Genomic DNA, 15,969 nt, shown 5'->3' on the forward strand with positions numbered 1-15,969 from the left:
GATGCTTGCTGCTGTGTTGCTAGTAAAAGCTACTGTGGCCGAGAAAAGGAGCTTTGTATTGAGAAGTACGGGGGCAGAAGGCTCTATATATATATATATATATACAGGTTAGGAGGGGAGAGGTCTCCCCCTTCTCTGTAGGCAAACTACGGGAAAATAGGTGGCTTTTCTCCGCCAACGGCTACGGTGTTTTCTATTGGCGCTCTCTGGTGGGTGGTGGGCGGGTGATAGTACGGTGGGTGTGTTGAAGGGTTGTGGGGGGTGCTGGTTTGTAGGGCGACAAGGACGGCAATGCTCGCATCTTTTTTATGCTGGGGTCGAGCGGATTGATGACTGCGCTTAGGACGGCGTGAGTTGGGTGTTGAGTGGTTACTGTGGCGCTACGGTGGAGCTGCAGGTAAGGTAAGGGCTTGCTGTTATGGGGATGTAGATACTCTTGCTCGGGGATAAGTCTAGGTGGGAGGGAAGGCTGGTCTCTGAGAGGGAAGAGGGGGAAGCGAGGCAGGAGGGAGAAAGTGAGACAGAAGAGAGAAAGAAACGCTGAAGGGGGGAAAGTGAAGGAGAAGGGGATAACGCGAAGGCGAAAGGGAGTGAAGGATAAAAGGAGAAAGCGATGTCGAAACAGGGAAAATAAAGGAGAAAGGGAGAAAGCGAAGGAAGATCTCCAAGAGATCTAATACGGCCTGGCCCGTTACAAGTAAATAGACGTGGTGGCCTGTCTTGGGGGACAAATCATTGGCGAGACTGATTATAATTGCGACTACAATAGTAATTATGCACCAAAGGCTGCGTTGGACTCTCCGAGGGCGATCGGACCCAAACTTTGACTGTCTAAAGGCCACCCAGCGTTTACCACACATGGCCCTTGGTCTGCTTGATGCCAATGACATTAATGTTCCGCCACATGAGGACCCCAACAGCGCCGAGAACCCAGGCGGCAGTAGCAGCAGCCAACAGCCTCAACATCGCGTCTCCGTAGGCACGCTGGATAGCAAGACGAGTGGGGGAGCCCATCGGATACGACAACTGAGTCGTGAGATCGGCGTAGATCAGGAGAAGATTCGGAAGATCTTCAGCGGGCAGGTATGCCATGAGTTTCTTGGGGATGACATCCTGCCAGATGGCGGCCGCAACCGTATAGCCAATAGCGCCGCCAATGTTGCTGAATATGCCCAGAACAGCAATGCAGACAGCGACGTATTCATGCGAGGCAGCAGCCAGGATGGCAATCTCATCGCAGATGATAACGATGCCAGACGCAATGGCGATGAAAATGTGGCACATGACGATGTAGCCAATGTTCCTGTCGGCGTGGCGGAAGTGGATCATAAGGCCCACACCGAGGATGCTCAACGGAATGCCAACGTAGAGAGCGGCAGGCTTGAACTTCCCCGTGCGGTGGATGAGGTACCCCACGGACACGGCACACAAGACTCCAATCACCGTGTACGACTGGCTGACGTAGCTCGCATGTTCCACGCTGAGGCCCTTGGACACCTGCAGGAACGAGCCGAAATAGCTGTTCCACAACGTAAAACTGAGGAAGAGCGCCGCGGAAAGGAGACACGCGCCGAAGACTGTTCGGTCCAGGAGGAGGGAGTATGGGATGAAGGTGATGGGCGCGAAGAACTTCTCCCATACCACGAAGGAGATCATCAGGACAATGCCAACCACCAGCATGCTGATGACAAGCGGCGAGTTCCAGCCTCTCGCTTGCATGGTGTAGAGATTGAAGGGCAAAAGAAACAGGGCCACGCCGGCAGAGACAAGAAGCAGACCGATGGCATCAAATTGGCGGCAGTAATAGAGCGTAGACTGCAGGGCAGTGCGGTTGCTGTCGCGCTTCGGGACAAGCCCCAGTCGTCTGGCCTTCATGTAGTTGTTCATCAGAAGGCCGAATAGCGGAAGGGTCACGACGGGAACGAGTATGGTGAACATGCCAAAGCACCAGCGCCATCCAGGCCCGTTCAGGAAGCCTTCGGAGACAGGTCCGGCCAGCCAACAGGTGATTAGACTGGCCGAGTTGACGATGGCCTGCATCAGGCCTCGGTTGCGCAGTGACGAGGTGTCGGCCACGAAGACGGATATTGTGTACTGGATGCCGTTGTTGCCGACCGTGTGGAAGACCATGGCGGCGGCGTAGGCCTCGACGCCGTTGCACGCAGCCATCATGATCAGGCCGACGACAGCGAGGCAGACGCAGAACAGATAGCCCTGAGGGCGGCCGAAGACGTCGAGGATCTTGGCGAGCGTGAGGTTGGTGACGCCCCCGATGACGCTGCTCAGGATACTGACGGTCGGCGTAAGAGAATGCAGCGCGAACGCCGACGTAACATAGGGCGTCAGCGCGCCCGTCACGCCGTTGAGCATCGTCTCGACAAAGTAGATGATCCAGAGCATCACATAGGCGATCGTGAGCACCGTCTTCGTCCATGCTACCGTCGTGGCTTCGATGTCTTGGACACCGGCCTGGGCGTCGGCATCGGGGAGCTCGTCTTGGGCCGGTGAAGACACTGAGCGTTCAGAGTGGGCGACATCGGTGCCGGATTTGGCCTCGAGGTTCGTGTCGGCGGGCGTCATAGTCGCTGGGGAGGGCAGTGAAGCGGAAAGTGAACGGAGAGAAGCTGAAGAGCGAGAGACGAGGTAATGTAGAAGCACTGTATCGCAAACGCACACAGAGACACTGGGGTGGTGGTGACTACTGGGGGTCTAAATGGTTGCAGGCGCGGACCGCCCTCGCCGCAGTGGCGCGAGAGACGGCCGGAGCATGATGCTTGTAGGGGAATTGGACCTTGCAGTGTGATTGCAGATGGGACTATCGTAGTCGCGAGTATGACAAGGCTGAGCGAATTGATGACCGCGTAGTCGCAAGGGGCAGGCGGGACCTGCGCTACGCCGCTGTACTCAGGGCAACACCGCGAAGCGACCGCCACAACAATCGCAAACGTGCTCTCGCTACTCCCGTCATCGGTCTGGCCCCGCGCAGCAGCGTCAAAGGCAGTTAGACAGCGCGTCTCGCGGAGGACAAGCACAATTTTTGTGCTCACCCGCAGGCTACTACTGCATGGATCCCTCGTCAGATTAACTTGCTCATTCTGCACGCCTCCTCGTGCACCGAACGCACGCCCCCCGTGCGCCGCCGGGGCGGGACGTCCCCACGGTGGCTGCGTTCCTTCGCCTGCCAAGGGCACTACAATAGTCTACTCGGATTGCTAGCGTCCAAGGCTTGCATGTGCCAAAAGTAGGTCTTGTATAGGAAGGAGCCTCGGTTTACCGCGCTAGCAATCCGAGCATGGGGTCAAGGGGTTGCAATACGAGTGAGCACCTTTGCGCAATTTGAGCGGCACAGCAAGGCGAGAAAGAAAGACTACAATGGTTCCTTCGGTTGCGCATAACCCGGCAACACCGCGATGGTGGAGATTTGAAGCAAAATTTCTCAAGAAGCCAATTATCTCAACAAGAACGAGTTTAACCAGTTCAACGTTTGAAGCGGCCTAGCGGCTCGACCGCTCCATCCGACGGGCCAGGGCGCTGAGCGCCATCACGACCGCTGCACCCTGGTGTGCACGTGGAAGCAATCTGGACGCATCCTCTGAAGACCGGTACCGAGACGGACATCTGCAACGCGGAGCATGCAAGGAGAAGCAGCAATTTGGATAAATACCATGATACGTACAACATGAATAGACTATGCATACAGCAATCAATTTTTGAGACGGTGCATATGCAATGAACCGTCGGGACATAAGAACCTCACACTCCCAGCTCGAGCTCAGCAGATATCCACATCCACAAGCTCCGCATACTTCATGAACTCTTCGTCCCGCTCGAGCATGTCCCGCTCCTCAGGGAAGGTGCCCAGTACCAGCTCAACACCCCCATCAGGCTTCATCGGGAATATGACCAAGAACCGGAACCGGCCGCTGGCTCGTTCGAGCTGCGGGCGCATCGTCTCAGGGGAGCCCCCGTTCGCGAAGAAGGCGTCGCCAAAGCAGATCTCGCTCGTCTGGAAGAGGATCATGTTTGAGATCATGGCGTGCATGTGCTCGAGGCCCATGTTGGCCGTCGAGAACCTGCTGTGGTCGGGCAACGACTGAAGCAGCGTGAACGCGTCGTGTACGAGCGAGGGCGTAATGCGCGCAGCAGACCCGCGCAGCAGATATGCAATGTGCCCGATGCTAGTATCGGGCGCGCAGAGCTCCTCGGCGGGCATGCTGGACCGGTTCAGGATGAGCATGCTGCCCATATACGTCGACGGCAGCATCGACGAGAAGTAGGGGCGGCCATCGATCGGCAGCTCGAGAATGGACGTATCCTCAGGCCCAAACACCTCACCCCGGAGCTCCTTGGCAACATGGTAGCGTGCCCTGAGGGCTGACCTCCAGAAGAAGGCCTGCACAATGTCGCTGACGGATGTGATAGCACCTTTGGCTTCCGGGTCGGCCACGACTTCCTGCTTGAGCTGCTGCACCTTCTCGGGAGGGATCAAGAACAAGGTCGTATCCAGTTTCCTCTCGGCGGGAGGCAGCGGCCAGACGGAGTGCAGAGGGAAGACAGGCGGCCGCCCGAGAGGCCCTTCCTTGACCGCGCCGTTAGTTGAGGGGTTCTTCGCTGCATCCTGCTCCGATGGAACGAACGGCAGGAACCCCCAGATGTCCGGATCGACCTCATGCACAGGCCGTGCATGCCCTTCCAGTTCGTGGAGGATCTCGGGCAGGCTGTGGTTGAAACTCTCAGGATCGTACCAGTCGCACGTCGCCGATTTGTCGCCCTGCAGATATCTGCAGTTCTCGGCCCATGCCTTGAGGGCGATCATGAAACCGACGCCGTCAAGGCAACAGTGGTTGAGATCCACAGCGAGGATGCAACCGCCCTCGACAAAGTTGACCTGCCCGACAAATATATCCGCGGGGAGCTGGGGGAACGTGTCTTGTCGCAGGACAAGCTCGTCCTTGAAGGCTGAGGGCACGAACCCTCCATTGCGCAGCTGTTCGAATGGGGGAAGGACGCGCGAGAGGTCCTTGTAAACCAGGCGGTTGCGCGTCGGTGCAGAGATGGGTGGAACAGCGACGCAGAGTTCGCCCTTAGAAAACCCAATCTCGTGTTCGGAGCAGCGTATCATCTTGCCTCCGAGAGCTGGAATGAGTTCGAAGGTGCGGTTGAGCCCCTCCTGCATATTCGCGAAGGTGTCTTCGAAGCTAACGCCTGCGCGTAGAGGAAAGTAGAAGACCAACCCCATGTAATGGTTTGGGTTGACATAGTCGAACGCATTGAGCCGGAACGATTGGTGTGCCCTGTGCCGCGCCATCATCCGTTGCATCTTGGACTCATTGTCATCCGCGGAACGCTTGCCCTTCTTTGCATCAGTCACTAAGCCTGAGACAGCAGTAGAAAACTTGGCGAGGGTAGGATTGGCGTAGAGGTGACGAGGAGCAAGCTGGTCCAAGCCTTCGATGGCCGCACGGATGGCCTTGATGGCCGCGAACACACCGAGCGAGTCCAATCCGAATTCAAATAGATCGTCGTCAGGCGTGGCTTGCTGGATCTCCGGCGCCGAAGAGGCGAGAATCTCGCGGATCGACTCCCGGATTGACTCCGTCGACGTGGTGTCTACGGCAAACGATATTTCATCGCTTCGCGAGCCGTAGAAACGCTCAATGTAGTCAGCATAGAGTGTCAAAGTGGCCCGTCGCTTGACAGTCCCCTTGTCCGTACGGATGAAAGGCTTGTCCGGCTCTGCGAAGGTGATGAAGTCCCGCAGCAGCTGGTCCGTGTGCCGGGACATCGAGTTGGCCTTTTCGACTGTGGCCCAGATGCTCTCGAAGAGCTCATCGGACTTCGATGACGGATCCTTCAGTTCAATGAGCAGCCCCGCCTGAGGCTTGTTGCTCCCGATGACAAGGCACCCGTCGATTGCCGGGTGGGTAGAGATGAAGGCCTCCGTTTCCAGAGGCAGGATCTTGTATCCGTTGGACAGGACGATAAGATCATCGTTTCGCCCTTTAAAGGCCCAGAGATTCGGCTTAGTGGGATGCCGCATGTACAGGTCCTTGAAGTTGATCGACTGCTCGTTCGGGAACGTGTGGAAGATGCCTTGGAACAAGGATGCGTGCTCATTGCGATGCACCCAATGCTCATACGTATCTGGCTCCACTTCCTTGAACTCAAACCCAGAGTAGGGGTGGAACGCAAACCAGAACCAGTCTTCTCTCTGCACCACAAGGTTGCCGATGAATAGGCCTTCTGTAGTGCCGGTCAAGTTCAGGACCCTGATCACCTCGTTCGCTTTGCCGGCACTGACTGGGCTAACGGGGCCTGGGCAACATCAGTCGAGGTCTAATACGAAATGGAAAGAACCTGCTTACCTCCGGATGCACATATGAATTTCGAGGACCTGAACTTCGCCAGGACTTCGGGAGTCTCGCCAAGCTCATCAACGAGTGATGGGACCATGCTCCAGATGTCGACCTTCGCATGATCGGCGAGGGTCTCTATCAGGTTGATATTGGGCATGACATTCGATGGGCCTAAAATGCAGTGTAGGCCGAATAGCGCCGGCAGGAGAATGTTCATGATGATACCGGCACCCTGGTATCACGCAATCAGCCCGTGTAATTTTCGCAGAGATGTTAAAAGATTACTTACATGGCACATAGGGAAAGACGAATAGATTCTATAGCCTTCCTTCCACAGTGACGTCCATGGCGCCAGGACTTCATCGCCCTTGGTGGGCGGGAGCAGGCGCACCGCATCCATCGTGCCGATCAATCCATGGGACCACGGGATAGGCTTCGGCACGCCGGTGGACCCAGACGTATGTAAGAAGCAGAATGGATCCGTAGTAGCTTCTTCAAATGTCTTAGTGTACGGGAAGGGCTCGGTAGTCTCAGCGTCGAGAAGCTCGTCAAGGAGAGGAAGCTCCAGCAATCTCATTGACCGTTTCTGCAGGATCTCCTTCACCAGCGGGACAGCAGCCACTTCGCAGGCTTTGACCCAGATGTCGCATTTGGTTGCCTCTAGGACCGCCAAAGCTCCTTCCGTGCTGTTCTTGGGCGAAAGGTACAGCGCGGCGTAGCCGGCCTTGACACAAGCGTAGGTCAGTAGGATGTGTCGGAGATCGTGCGGTCCAATGTAGCCCATTGGCCGGATTGACGCTGGCTTTCCAACTTGGTTATGAAGCCACCAAGCCGTTTTGTCGACTGCTTTCATGAATGCTCGAGCCGATATATCCCGGAATTCAAGAGAATTACCGGAGACTTTCGCTACTGAAAATACGGTGCGATTTGGCTCGGCGGCCGCCAGGCTCTCCATGATCTGAGGGATGAGCCTGCGGCCGTATGCCGTTGAAGTTGTGCCATTCATGTGTGGGCTGTCTGCTTTCTTGACAGCGGCTTCTACTACGGATGAGACATTGGGCGACTGCCCAAAGTAGGACGTGGCTGGGGTTTGCGCAACGGGCGTCGAGTATCTGCTGATTGCCGAGGCCACACTGGGCGAGGAGTATCCACTGGCGGTCCCGCTGAAACGCTTGGGTGCTTGCAGATAGCTTGCTGACGTCTCGCTGATACTAGGCGTACCGGGCTCACGTGGCTTTTCCTTGAAATAACTTGGTCGGTCATTCTCGTACACGAGCTCTAGCCGAGAGTCTTTTTGGAAGTCTCCCATGGGAGCGCTAACCCACTCTCCATCCGCCAGTAAGGCGACGCTGCAATGCCATGGAGTTGTGTATCCGGTCTTGGTGTTTAGAAGGCTCATCGACACCTTGTGCTCGCCTATCGATTCGTGGATGGAGAGCCGCAGATGGTTGGGAAAGGCATGTTTGACAGCCCCAGCAAAGGCCTATCGCGGCGGTTAGCGGAGACCCTACCAAAGGTATCGTGTGGGTAGTGGGTTTAGACTTACATATCCTCGGAGGAGCATCTGTTTCGCAAGATACTTCACGTCTCTCTTGTAGGCGTTGCTGCCCCGGTTCTCGCTGAGCGTGAAGATATGCCTCAAATCCGACTCCAAGAATTTCCGGTAGCCGAGATATGTCAGCTTCGTATCTGGATTGTTGACAATCTCTTGGTCGATGTCGATGTCGGGTCTGCCGTACTTATTGAGAAGTAATCGCCGGAAGTTGGTGCAGTTGGCAACGTAAGTGATTTCTCGTAGCTTGTCCGGCAGCGGAAACTCGAGTAGGTCTTTCATTCGGGAGAAGTCAATATAGTTGAATTTCTTCTCCGCAGCCATCTTGCGCAGGGCTTCTCCGTAAGCCCAGGTATCGCGATCTGATATTGACAGCAGGTCTGGGTAATGTGGTTAGTGTGCGAATGCATCTCGAAGAAGTAGCCGTGGACATACCATTGTATGTAATGCCGTCCGAAATGATAGTGACCCTGGCGCCGGGTTTGTACACTTCCTTGATGCGCGTGCACATGGAATTCAGCCGTTCAAGAGCCAGCTCTTCGGCCTTATCGGGGAGAGTACCGAGCACCTTGTAGACCTTGTTGGCGGACTTGAATGGGAATGCTGGGAGACAGGTCTCCACTCGTCTCCCTGCCATGACGAACTGGTCAATGACTGATAAGAACTTGGCTGCGCCCGCAGCGAGCCGATCTTTCGAATCATCGAATTTGTTGAGAGCGTACTCAAAAATTATGTCCAGGATCTGGTGGGAAACATCTCTCACCTCCAGCGAAGGAGGCCTGGGTAGGGACGATTTCTCATCCGCCAGAGAAAGTCCAAGCCCGGTAGGAAGCCCGTTTCTGGAACTCCTCACATTCATGGTGGAACTTGAAGAGCCGGAGGACCGTGAGGAGTCGGAGGAGCTGTCGTCGGCTACCTTCACCTCGACGATGGTATGTGAATCATCGGAGGCTTTCTGGTCTATCACCACAACCGAACCTTTCCTTTGAGGGTGGAGATTCAACATCATGGAGAAAGTAAACTTGAAAGCTAAAGGTTGTCAGGAGAGGGGGTTGAAAGAATCGAAACGGAGCGTGTGGTACATGTGTAAAGGACGCGAGAGCAACTACCGGAGCTCGCCTAGTGTCTATGTATTCGCTGACAAGACGCCTCGCTGCCGAGTATTTGCCTTGCCGCCTGCCCCTAGAGTCCATACCGTATATGTGAGGTGACATGAGCATGAATGAGACAACGCGGGCCTCAGCTCAGCAAGGCAATACGGTCCATGTCAACTCCGTCAACGCCACCACCTCAGTCGCAACGAGCGCTTACTGTAGTATCAGCCATGAGTTTGTCAATTCTCCACTTTGAGCGCACGGTCACGCAAGGCCTTAGACAGCTAGCTTACAGCATAATTGGTTAAAGCAGCCCTTCGCGAGGGTTGTGGCTTCCTTCGCATGGGGTGGCGAATTAACAACACTTATCCCTGATACTACACAGTAGCATAGAGCCAACCATATGAGAGGATCATACCTATTATTAATGGTTGGTTACGCCTATATCCAGAGCTCCAACTCCTGAAGGATGGAGCGTCTGGCCACGAGAAGAGTGAGACTGAAAAGTACATATGGATATAAAATTGGACAGAGCTGAGCCTATGCCATCACGGAGCATGTGGCCGACATCCCTGCTGTGTGCGGACCCTGTACACAACTTATGCATGATGCCGCAGTAGTCGAGCACGTTCATGGAACCGCATCCTACTATAGAACACGGAGCTTTGGCGCCTTCCTTCGAGTCATGAAGTCATGAGGAGAGTAGCTTCGCGAGTGCCGAGCTCTGCGACTGATAGGTACAGAGAATTACGTCTCTAGCTGGGATTGGAGGTTCCGGGGTGGGGGGTATACGGTCTGGGCCGCTCCTGCAAGTAGGTTCTTCGATCTCGGTTCACGTATTCGGCCTCGTGGGCGGGCCTTCTACGCTCCTTCGCGGGATTTTTTTCCACTAGCACTACCCCGGTCGAGCAGCATGCTGACGGGCGATCGGTAGTACAGTGTCCTCGTTTTTGTACACCCCGAACCCGGTCATCACGAACGATGGATGGGACGGGGTGGATGCGGTCTAGCCGAGGGACCGTCAGCCGGGATGGCAGCTGCGGCGGTGTGACCACAACCACAGACACAGTCAGCCACTTATGAAACGTGCGCACCTGGCCGTCCCGTTCCACCCGCCAAGCAGCTAAGCAGCCACCGCCGAACGGTCGCTAGGACCGCGGTCCCTGCGTGCATTCGCGTCGGAACGGGCTGAATGCAGGCGGTAAATGGCGCGCGAGTGTGCGCCCGTCCGCTTCCACACAGTCAGCAGCCGCCCCCAGGGGAGGTCGGCGCTCTCGACGTTTGGAGTTGGGATATCGATGGATTGAATTTTTCTTGGGTTGAGTTACTACCCTGCGTCGATTGACTCCGCTACCACCACATCCTCTTCCAATTCCCGTTTCGCATCGTCCACTGGTTGAGATGGCAAAAGAACCGATAGTCGAGCTCGCAAGAAGCCTCTCACTCCGCAGCGTCAGAGACGAGAAAGGAGAGCTCGTCAACCCATTCCTTACCCCGGAGAATTCGTTGCTGGACCCAAGCTCGGCCCAGTTTAGCTCAAAGACATGGCTTCGGACACTCATGAGCATTAAGTCGGGGGATCTTGAGCGGTATCCCAAGAGAGTTGCTGGCGTGGCCTACCGGAACCTGTCTGCGCATGGCTTTGGCCAGCCGACCGACTACCAGAAGACGTTCGGCAACTACCCGCTAGCAGTACTGAACGCCTTCAAGAAGCTTGTCAGGAAGACGCAGAAGACCAGGATTCAGATATTGAAAGGCTTCGATGGTTTAGTCAAAAGTGGGGAGATGCTCGTTGTAGTGGGCAGACCAGGCAGGCAAGTTATGCTATGAAAGAGCCGCGAGACTATCATAGCTGACCGTTGCAGTGGCTGCTCGACGCTGTTGAAGACTCTTGCTGGAGAGACAGATGGCTTCTTCGTCGCTCAGGAGTCCTATATCAACTACCAAGGCATCCCGAAAGAGACCATGCACAGAGACTTCCGGGGAGAGTGCGTTTACCAGGCTGAGGTTGATGAGCACTTCCCCCAGTTGACCGTGGGCCAGACTATCGACTTTGCCGCTCGCGCGACGGTACGTGAGTGAGAATATAGGAGCTTGGTTTTCGACTGACTTTTGCAAGGCTCCTCGTAACCGCCTCCCCGGCGTGAGTCGAGATGTGAGTGCCCGAAGTCTACCAGCCTGCACAATACCCTTCGCAAAGAACGCCAATAATCTGATTGATATGTAGGTGTATGCGGCGCATCTACGAGATGTTACTATGGCCGTTTTTGGTCTTAGCCACACGGTCAATACAATAGTCGGCAATGATTTCGTTCGAGGTGTCTCCGGAGGTGAACGGAAACGAGTCAGCATTGCGGAAGCGTAAGCAAGATCCCTAATTGCACGGCAATCCATTTACTCACTCATTATCTGTATAGTGCCATCGCCGGCAGCCCTCTACAATGCTGGGATAACAGTACCCGTGGGCTCGACAGTGCTACGGCTCTCGACTTTGTGCGCACACTCAGGACGTCAACCGAACTCACTGGAGCGACGGCGATCGTGACACTCTACCAAGCCTCACAGTCTATCTACGACGTAGGTGATCCTTACCCAAAAGTCGTTGCAATTGGCTAACATGCGAAGGTTTTCGACAAAGTCGCTGTGTTATATGAGGGTCGGCAGATCTACTTTGGCAATATTCATGCAGCTAAAACATTCTTCATCAATCTAGGCTTTGAATGTCCACCACGGCAGACAACGAGCGATTTCCTTACGTCCTTGACCAATCCCGCGGAACGAGTTGTCCGCGATGGCCTTGAGGGGAAGACGCCCAACACACCGGACGAGTTCGCTGCTGTGTGGCACGCAAGCGAGGATCGCGCACGCCTACTGAAGGAGATTGAAGAGTTTAATGCGCAGCATCCAATTGGAGGGCCATCGCTCGACCAGTTTAGGCGATCGCGGAAAGCCCTCCAAGCATCAACACAGTAAGTCAAGGCTCCGACTGTTGATTGGCACCTTTGCTGACAATGATAGGCGGAAAGGCTCGCCTTACACCCTTTCAGTGCCAATGCAGATCAAATTGTGTATGCGACGAGGCTACCAGAGGCTGAAAGGAGACATGAGTGTCACAATCACTGGCATCATTTTCAACGCGATTATGGCGCTTGTCATAGGCAGTGTATTTTACAACTTGCCTGACGAGACTGGTGCACTTTACAGTCGTGGCGCGTTGCTATTCTTCGCCATATTGTTGGCAGCGGTTGCCAGTGCAATGGAGGTTCGTCTTGTTTCCAGCGCCCATTGAGCGGCACTAAATCAAGCAGATCTTGACGCTATACGCACAACGCCCGATTGTAGAGAAGCAAGCGAAGTATGCCTTCTACCATCCCTTTGCAGAAGCAATTGGTGAGTTGCATACCCGGCCTCTATCTACGCAAGCTGACCCATCGAAGCTTCGATGATCTGCGACCTGCCAAACAAGATCGGCACAGCAATTGCCTTCAACCTTGCTCTTTACTTCATGACCAACCTACGCCGCACGCCAGGGCATTTTTTTGTGTTTCTGCTCTTCAACTTTGCGTGCACTCTGACCATGTCAATGTACATCCGCTGCATTGGCGCGCTGTCTCGCACTTTCCCGCAAGTAAGGACGCCTTCGCCCTAACTGCGCTTGCATGCTGACAGCACAGGCCATGGCACCAGCGTCCATCTTCAGTCTTGCGTTTGTGATCTACACAGGATTCACAATTCCTACCAAGGACATGCATCCTTGGTTTCGATGGCTTAACTATCTCAATCCTGTTGGCTATGCTTTCGAATCACTAATAATCAATGAGGTACCAACACTATTCCCCAATATGACTGCCGGATCTGACAACATTAGTTTCATAATCGCACCATTCCTTGTTCGCGATATGTTCCCAACGGCCCGAACTATGACAATGCGCTCCCAGATGAGAGGATCTGTGCAACCACCGGAGCTACTACCGGAGCAAACTTCGTCGATGGAGATACCTACTTGGCAGTCAACTTCCACTACGAGGCTAGTCATCTTTGGAGGAATTTGGGTATCATCATTGCGCTGATGGTCTTCGGCTGTGCTGGATACCTTGTCGCTACAGAGTACATCTCAGCAAAGAAATCCAAGGGAGAAGTCCTGCTCTTCCAAAGGAGCCGGGTACCAGCTGTCCGGTCAAAGCTCGACGAAGAAGCCAATAGCGACGCTAGGCTTGACGCACGAACGCTCACTCGCGAGAAAACGGTACCTGATGCTCCTGCCAGTATCCAGAAGCAGACTGCAGTCTTCCATTGGGATGGTGTCTGCTACGACATCAAGATCAAGAAGGAGGAGCGACGATTGCTAGAAGAGGTCGATGGCTGGGTGAAGCCTGGCACCTTGACGGCTTTGATGGCACGTCCGATCCCTAAATAGCATAGTACAGAAAGATGGGCTGACTAGTATATTTAGGGTGTGACCGGCGCCGGCAAGACCACGCTACTCGATGTGCTTGCCAACCGTGTGACTATGGGCGTCGTAAGCGGCCAAATGCTGGTCGACGGACGGCTTCGGGATACAGGTTTTCAGCGCAAGACTGGATACGTGCAACAGCAGGATTTGCATCTAGCTACGGCTACTGTTCGCGAGGCGTTGGTCTTCAGTGCCATCTTACGACAGCCTATGGCTACGCCGCATGCAGAGAAGGTCGCATATGTGGACGAGGTCATCAAGGTCCTCGAAATGGAGGCATATGCCGACGCTGTTATCGGGGTACCCGGGGAAGGTGCGTAATTGGTCTATTCCCTAGTGTGACGAGTGCGGCGTTGCGTGCTAATGTTTTTCAAGGTTTGAACGTTGAACAGCGAAAGCGCCTAACCATTGGAGTCGAGTTGGTTGCCAAACCCGCCCTGTTGCTCTTCCTGGACGAACCTACTTCTGGTAAGCTGACCTAAGGCGTCCAAGATGTTTTTAGCCGTGACTAGGCCATGCTAACTGGTGCGAAGGACTCGATAGCCAAACCGCTTGGTCCATTTGCGCCCTGCTCCGAAAACTCGCCGACAACGGCCAGGCTATCCTTTGCACAATTCATCAGCCTTCAGCAATTTTGTTTCAGCAGTTTGATCGCTTACTATTCCTGGCCAAGGGAGGTAAGACTCTTTATTTTGGTGAAATCGGCGAATCTTCCAAGACGTTCACAAGCTACTTTGAACGCAACGGGGCTAGGCCGTGTGGCCAAGACGAGAACCCCGCCGAATGGATGCTCGATATCACCGGCGCAGCTCCTGGGTCGCAATGCACTCAGGACTGGTCGGCTATATGGAACGATTCAGATGAGCGCAAAGCTGTCAAAGCTGAACTGGCTCATATGAAGGAGACGTTGATTGAGAAGGAGACGTCTCCACCATCGCTGTCGGTCAATGACGCTGATGCTCTCCGACCGTTTGCTGTTAGCTTTAGCACACAGCTCTGGACTGTGCTCGTCCGAGTCTTTCAGCAATATTGGCGCACTCCCTCGTATCTATACTCTAAGCTCGCCCTTTGTCTCCTCAGTGTAAGTCCAGTCCCGTTCGAACGTACAAAGCAAGACGCCTTAATCTCGCACAGGCTTTATTCATCGGATTCTCCTTCTGGAAAACACCCAACTCGCTCCAGGGACTGCAGAATCAACTCTACGCCGTCTTCATGCTGCTCAGTATCTTCACCAACTTCTGCACACAGATCATACCTCATTTTGTGGCGCAACGAGCACTCTACGAAGTACGAGAGCGGCGATCCAAGACGTACTGTTGGCAAGTATTTATCTTGTCAAACATCCTAGTCGAGATTCCTTGGAACTCGCTGATGGCGTTACTGGTCTTTGTCAGTTGGTACTATCCCATCGGACTACGCCAGAACGCCGTTGAGGCAGACCAAATCGTCGAAAGAGGAGCACTTATGTTCTTGTTTATCCTAGCGTTCATGCTATTTGCCGGCACATTTACACATATGGTCATTGCGGGGATTGAAACGGCTGAAGGGGCGGGAGCCATCATCAACTTGTTGTTCTCGCTGTCACTAATCTTCTGCGGGTATGTCAAGTCCTCCCTTTTATATGTTCCCTCCCATAAGAACTGACTGACCATTTCTAGTGTTCTTGCAACACCTGAAGTTCTGCCCGGCTTCTGGATATTCATGTACCGCGTTTCTCCCCTCACGTATTTTGTATCCGGCGTCCTATCCGTTGGTCTTGCCAACGCACACATCTCATGCTCCGCAGAAGAGCTGCTGCGTTTCTCGCCGCCCTCTATGTCCAGCTGCTCCGAGTATCTCGCAGACTACATCGACTCACATGGCGGTTATCTCCTACCGTACAGCAACAATTCAACCACGGAATGTGTGTTCTGTACCGGTAGTGAGACGAATATATTCTTGAAGAGCGTGAGTTCGGAATATAAGGATCGGTGGAGAAATTTTGGGATTGTTTTCGTTTATGTGGTATTCAATATTGCGGCGGCTATAGGGCTCTTTTGGCTAGCCAGAGTCCCAAAGGCCCAGAAAGAAAGGGACCAAAACGTTACCAAAGGTGCAGGTGGTGAGGATGTCGAAAAGAGTTCAGACGGTACCCTGGAGAGCGCTTCGAGAGCTCCCTCATCAGAGTAGAGAATGGCGATGGACACTTGGAAGCAAGAAAAGGAGGAGGTTTTTCATCACTTCCTGTTAAGTGGTTTCCATCATCATCCGCCTCTGCAGGGCGATTGTAGAATAGTTGCATGGCTTTCAAGTCCAGGTCAATTCTATGGTTTCAATAACAACAACTTCGAAGAAATAATCTCAACCTGCGGGTTCAGCCGTGCAAACAGCAGCGTTTCCTGATCTAACTTTGAGTGTGAAAAAGTCTCATCAACACTATAACCTAGATTGCCATCTCTTCACGGCCAACATCGTTGCGCCCCACTGGCTCTATCAGAGCGGGCTTGGAATCAACCGCCGGTCATACCGGAGTCC

At 54.2% G+C, this 15,969-nt stretch overlaps 3 protein-coding genes across 3 annotated transcripts; 1 reads left to right on the forward strand and 2 right to left on the reverse strand.

The window, feature by feature from the left end:
• Positions 1-495: 495 nt before the first annotated feature.
• BU26DRAFT_296585 (MFS general substrate transporter) lies at positions 496-2,812 on the reverse strand. The gene has a single exon (XM_033821716.1). The coding sequence runs from the start codon at positions 2,578-2,580 to the stop codon at positions 850-852; it is 1,731 nt and encodes a 576-aa protein (XP_033685155.1). The 5' UTR covers positions 2,581-2,812; the 3' UTR covers positions 496-849.
• A 960-nt stretch (positions 2,813-3,772) lies between these two features.
• On the reverse strand, positions 3,773-8,767 carry BU26DRAFT_425023 (transferase family protein; the record flags this gene model as incomplete). Its single annotated transcript, XM_033823602.1, has 5 exons — positions 3,773-6,315; positions 6,366-6,588; positions 6,646-7,839; positions 7,903-8,288; positions 8,344-8,767. 5 exons carry the CDS (start codon positions 8,765-8,767, stop codon positions 3,773-3,775), a joined length of 4,770 nt encoding a protein of 1,589 aa, XP_033685156.1.
• A 1,474-nt stretch (positions 8,768-10,241) lies between these two features.
• On the forward strand, positions 10,242-15,787 carry BU26DRAFT_604383 (ABC transporter-like protein). Its single transcript, XM_033835521.1, has 16 exons — positions 10,242-10,816; positions 10,868-11,072; positions 11,122-11,157; positions 11,230-11,363; positions 11,420-11,579; positions 11,628-11,971; positions 12,021-12,264; positions 12,311-12,392; positions 12,440-12,630; positions 12,677-12,823; positions 12,871-13,398; positions 13,456-13,768; positions 13,831-13,923; positions 13,989-14,536; positions 14,590-15,053; positions 15,114-15,787. The coding sequence occupies exons 1-16, from the start codon at positions 10,404-10,406 to the stop codon at positions 15,622-15,624; spliced, it is 4,413 nt and encodes a 1,470-aa protein (XP_033685157.1). The 5' UTR covers positions 10,242-10,403; the 3' UTR covers positions 15,625-15,787.
• Positions 15,788-15,969: the final 182 nt, after the last annotated feature.

Source organism: Trematosphaeria pertusa, assembly GCF_010094035.1.
Source record: "Trematosphaeria pertusa strain CBS 122368 unplaced genomic scaffold BU26scaffold_6, whole genome shotgun sequence".
NCBI lineage: Eukaryota > Fungi > Ascomycota > Dothideomycetes > Pleosporales > Trematosphaeriaceae > Trematosphaeria > Trematosphaeria pertusa.

Coding starts and splice junctions, on each gene's coding strand:
- BU26DRAFT_604383 (XM_033835521.1), top strand. CDS start 10,404: ATGGCAAAAGAACCGATAGTCGAGCTCGCAAGAAGCCTCTCACTCCGC. Junction 11,972..12,020: donor GCCCTCCAAGCATCAACACA/GTAAGTCAAGGC, acceptor TGACAATGATAG/GCGGAAAGGCTCGCCTTACA. Junction 13,924..13,988: donor CCTGGACGAACCTACTTCTG/GTAAGCTGACCT, acceptor ACTGGTGCGAAG/GACTCGATAGCCAAACCGCT.
- BU26DRAFT_296585 (XM_033821716.1), bottom strand. CDS start 2,580: ATGACGCCCGCCGACACGAACCTCGAGGCCAAATCCGGCACCGATGTC.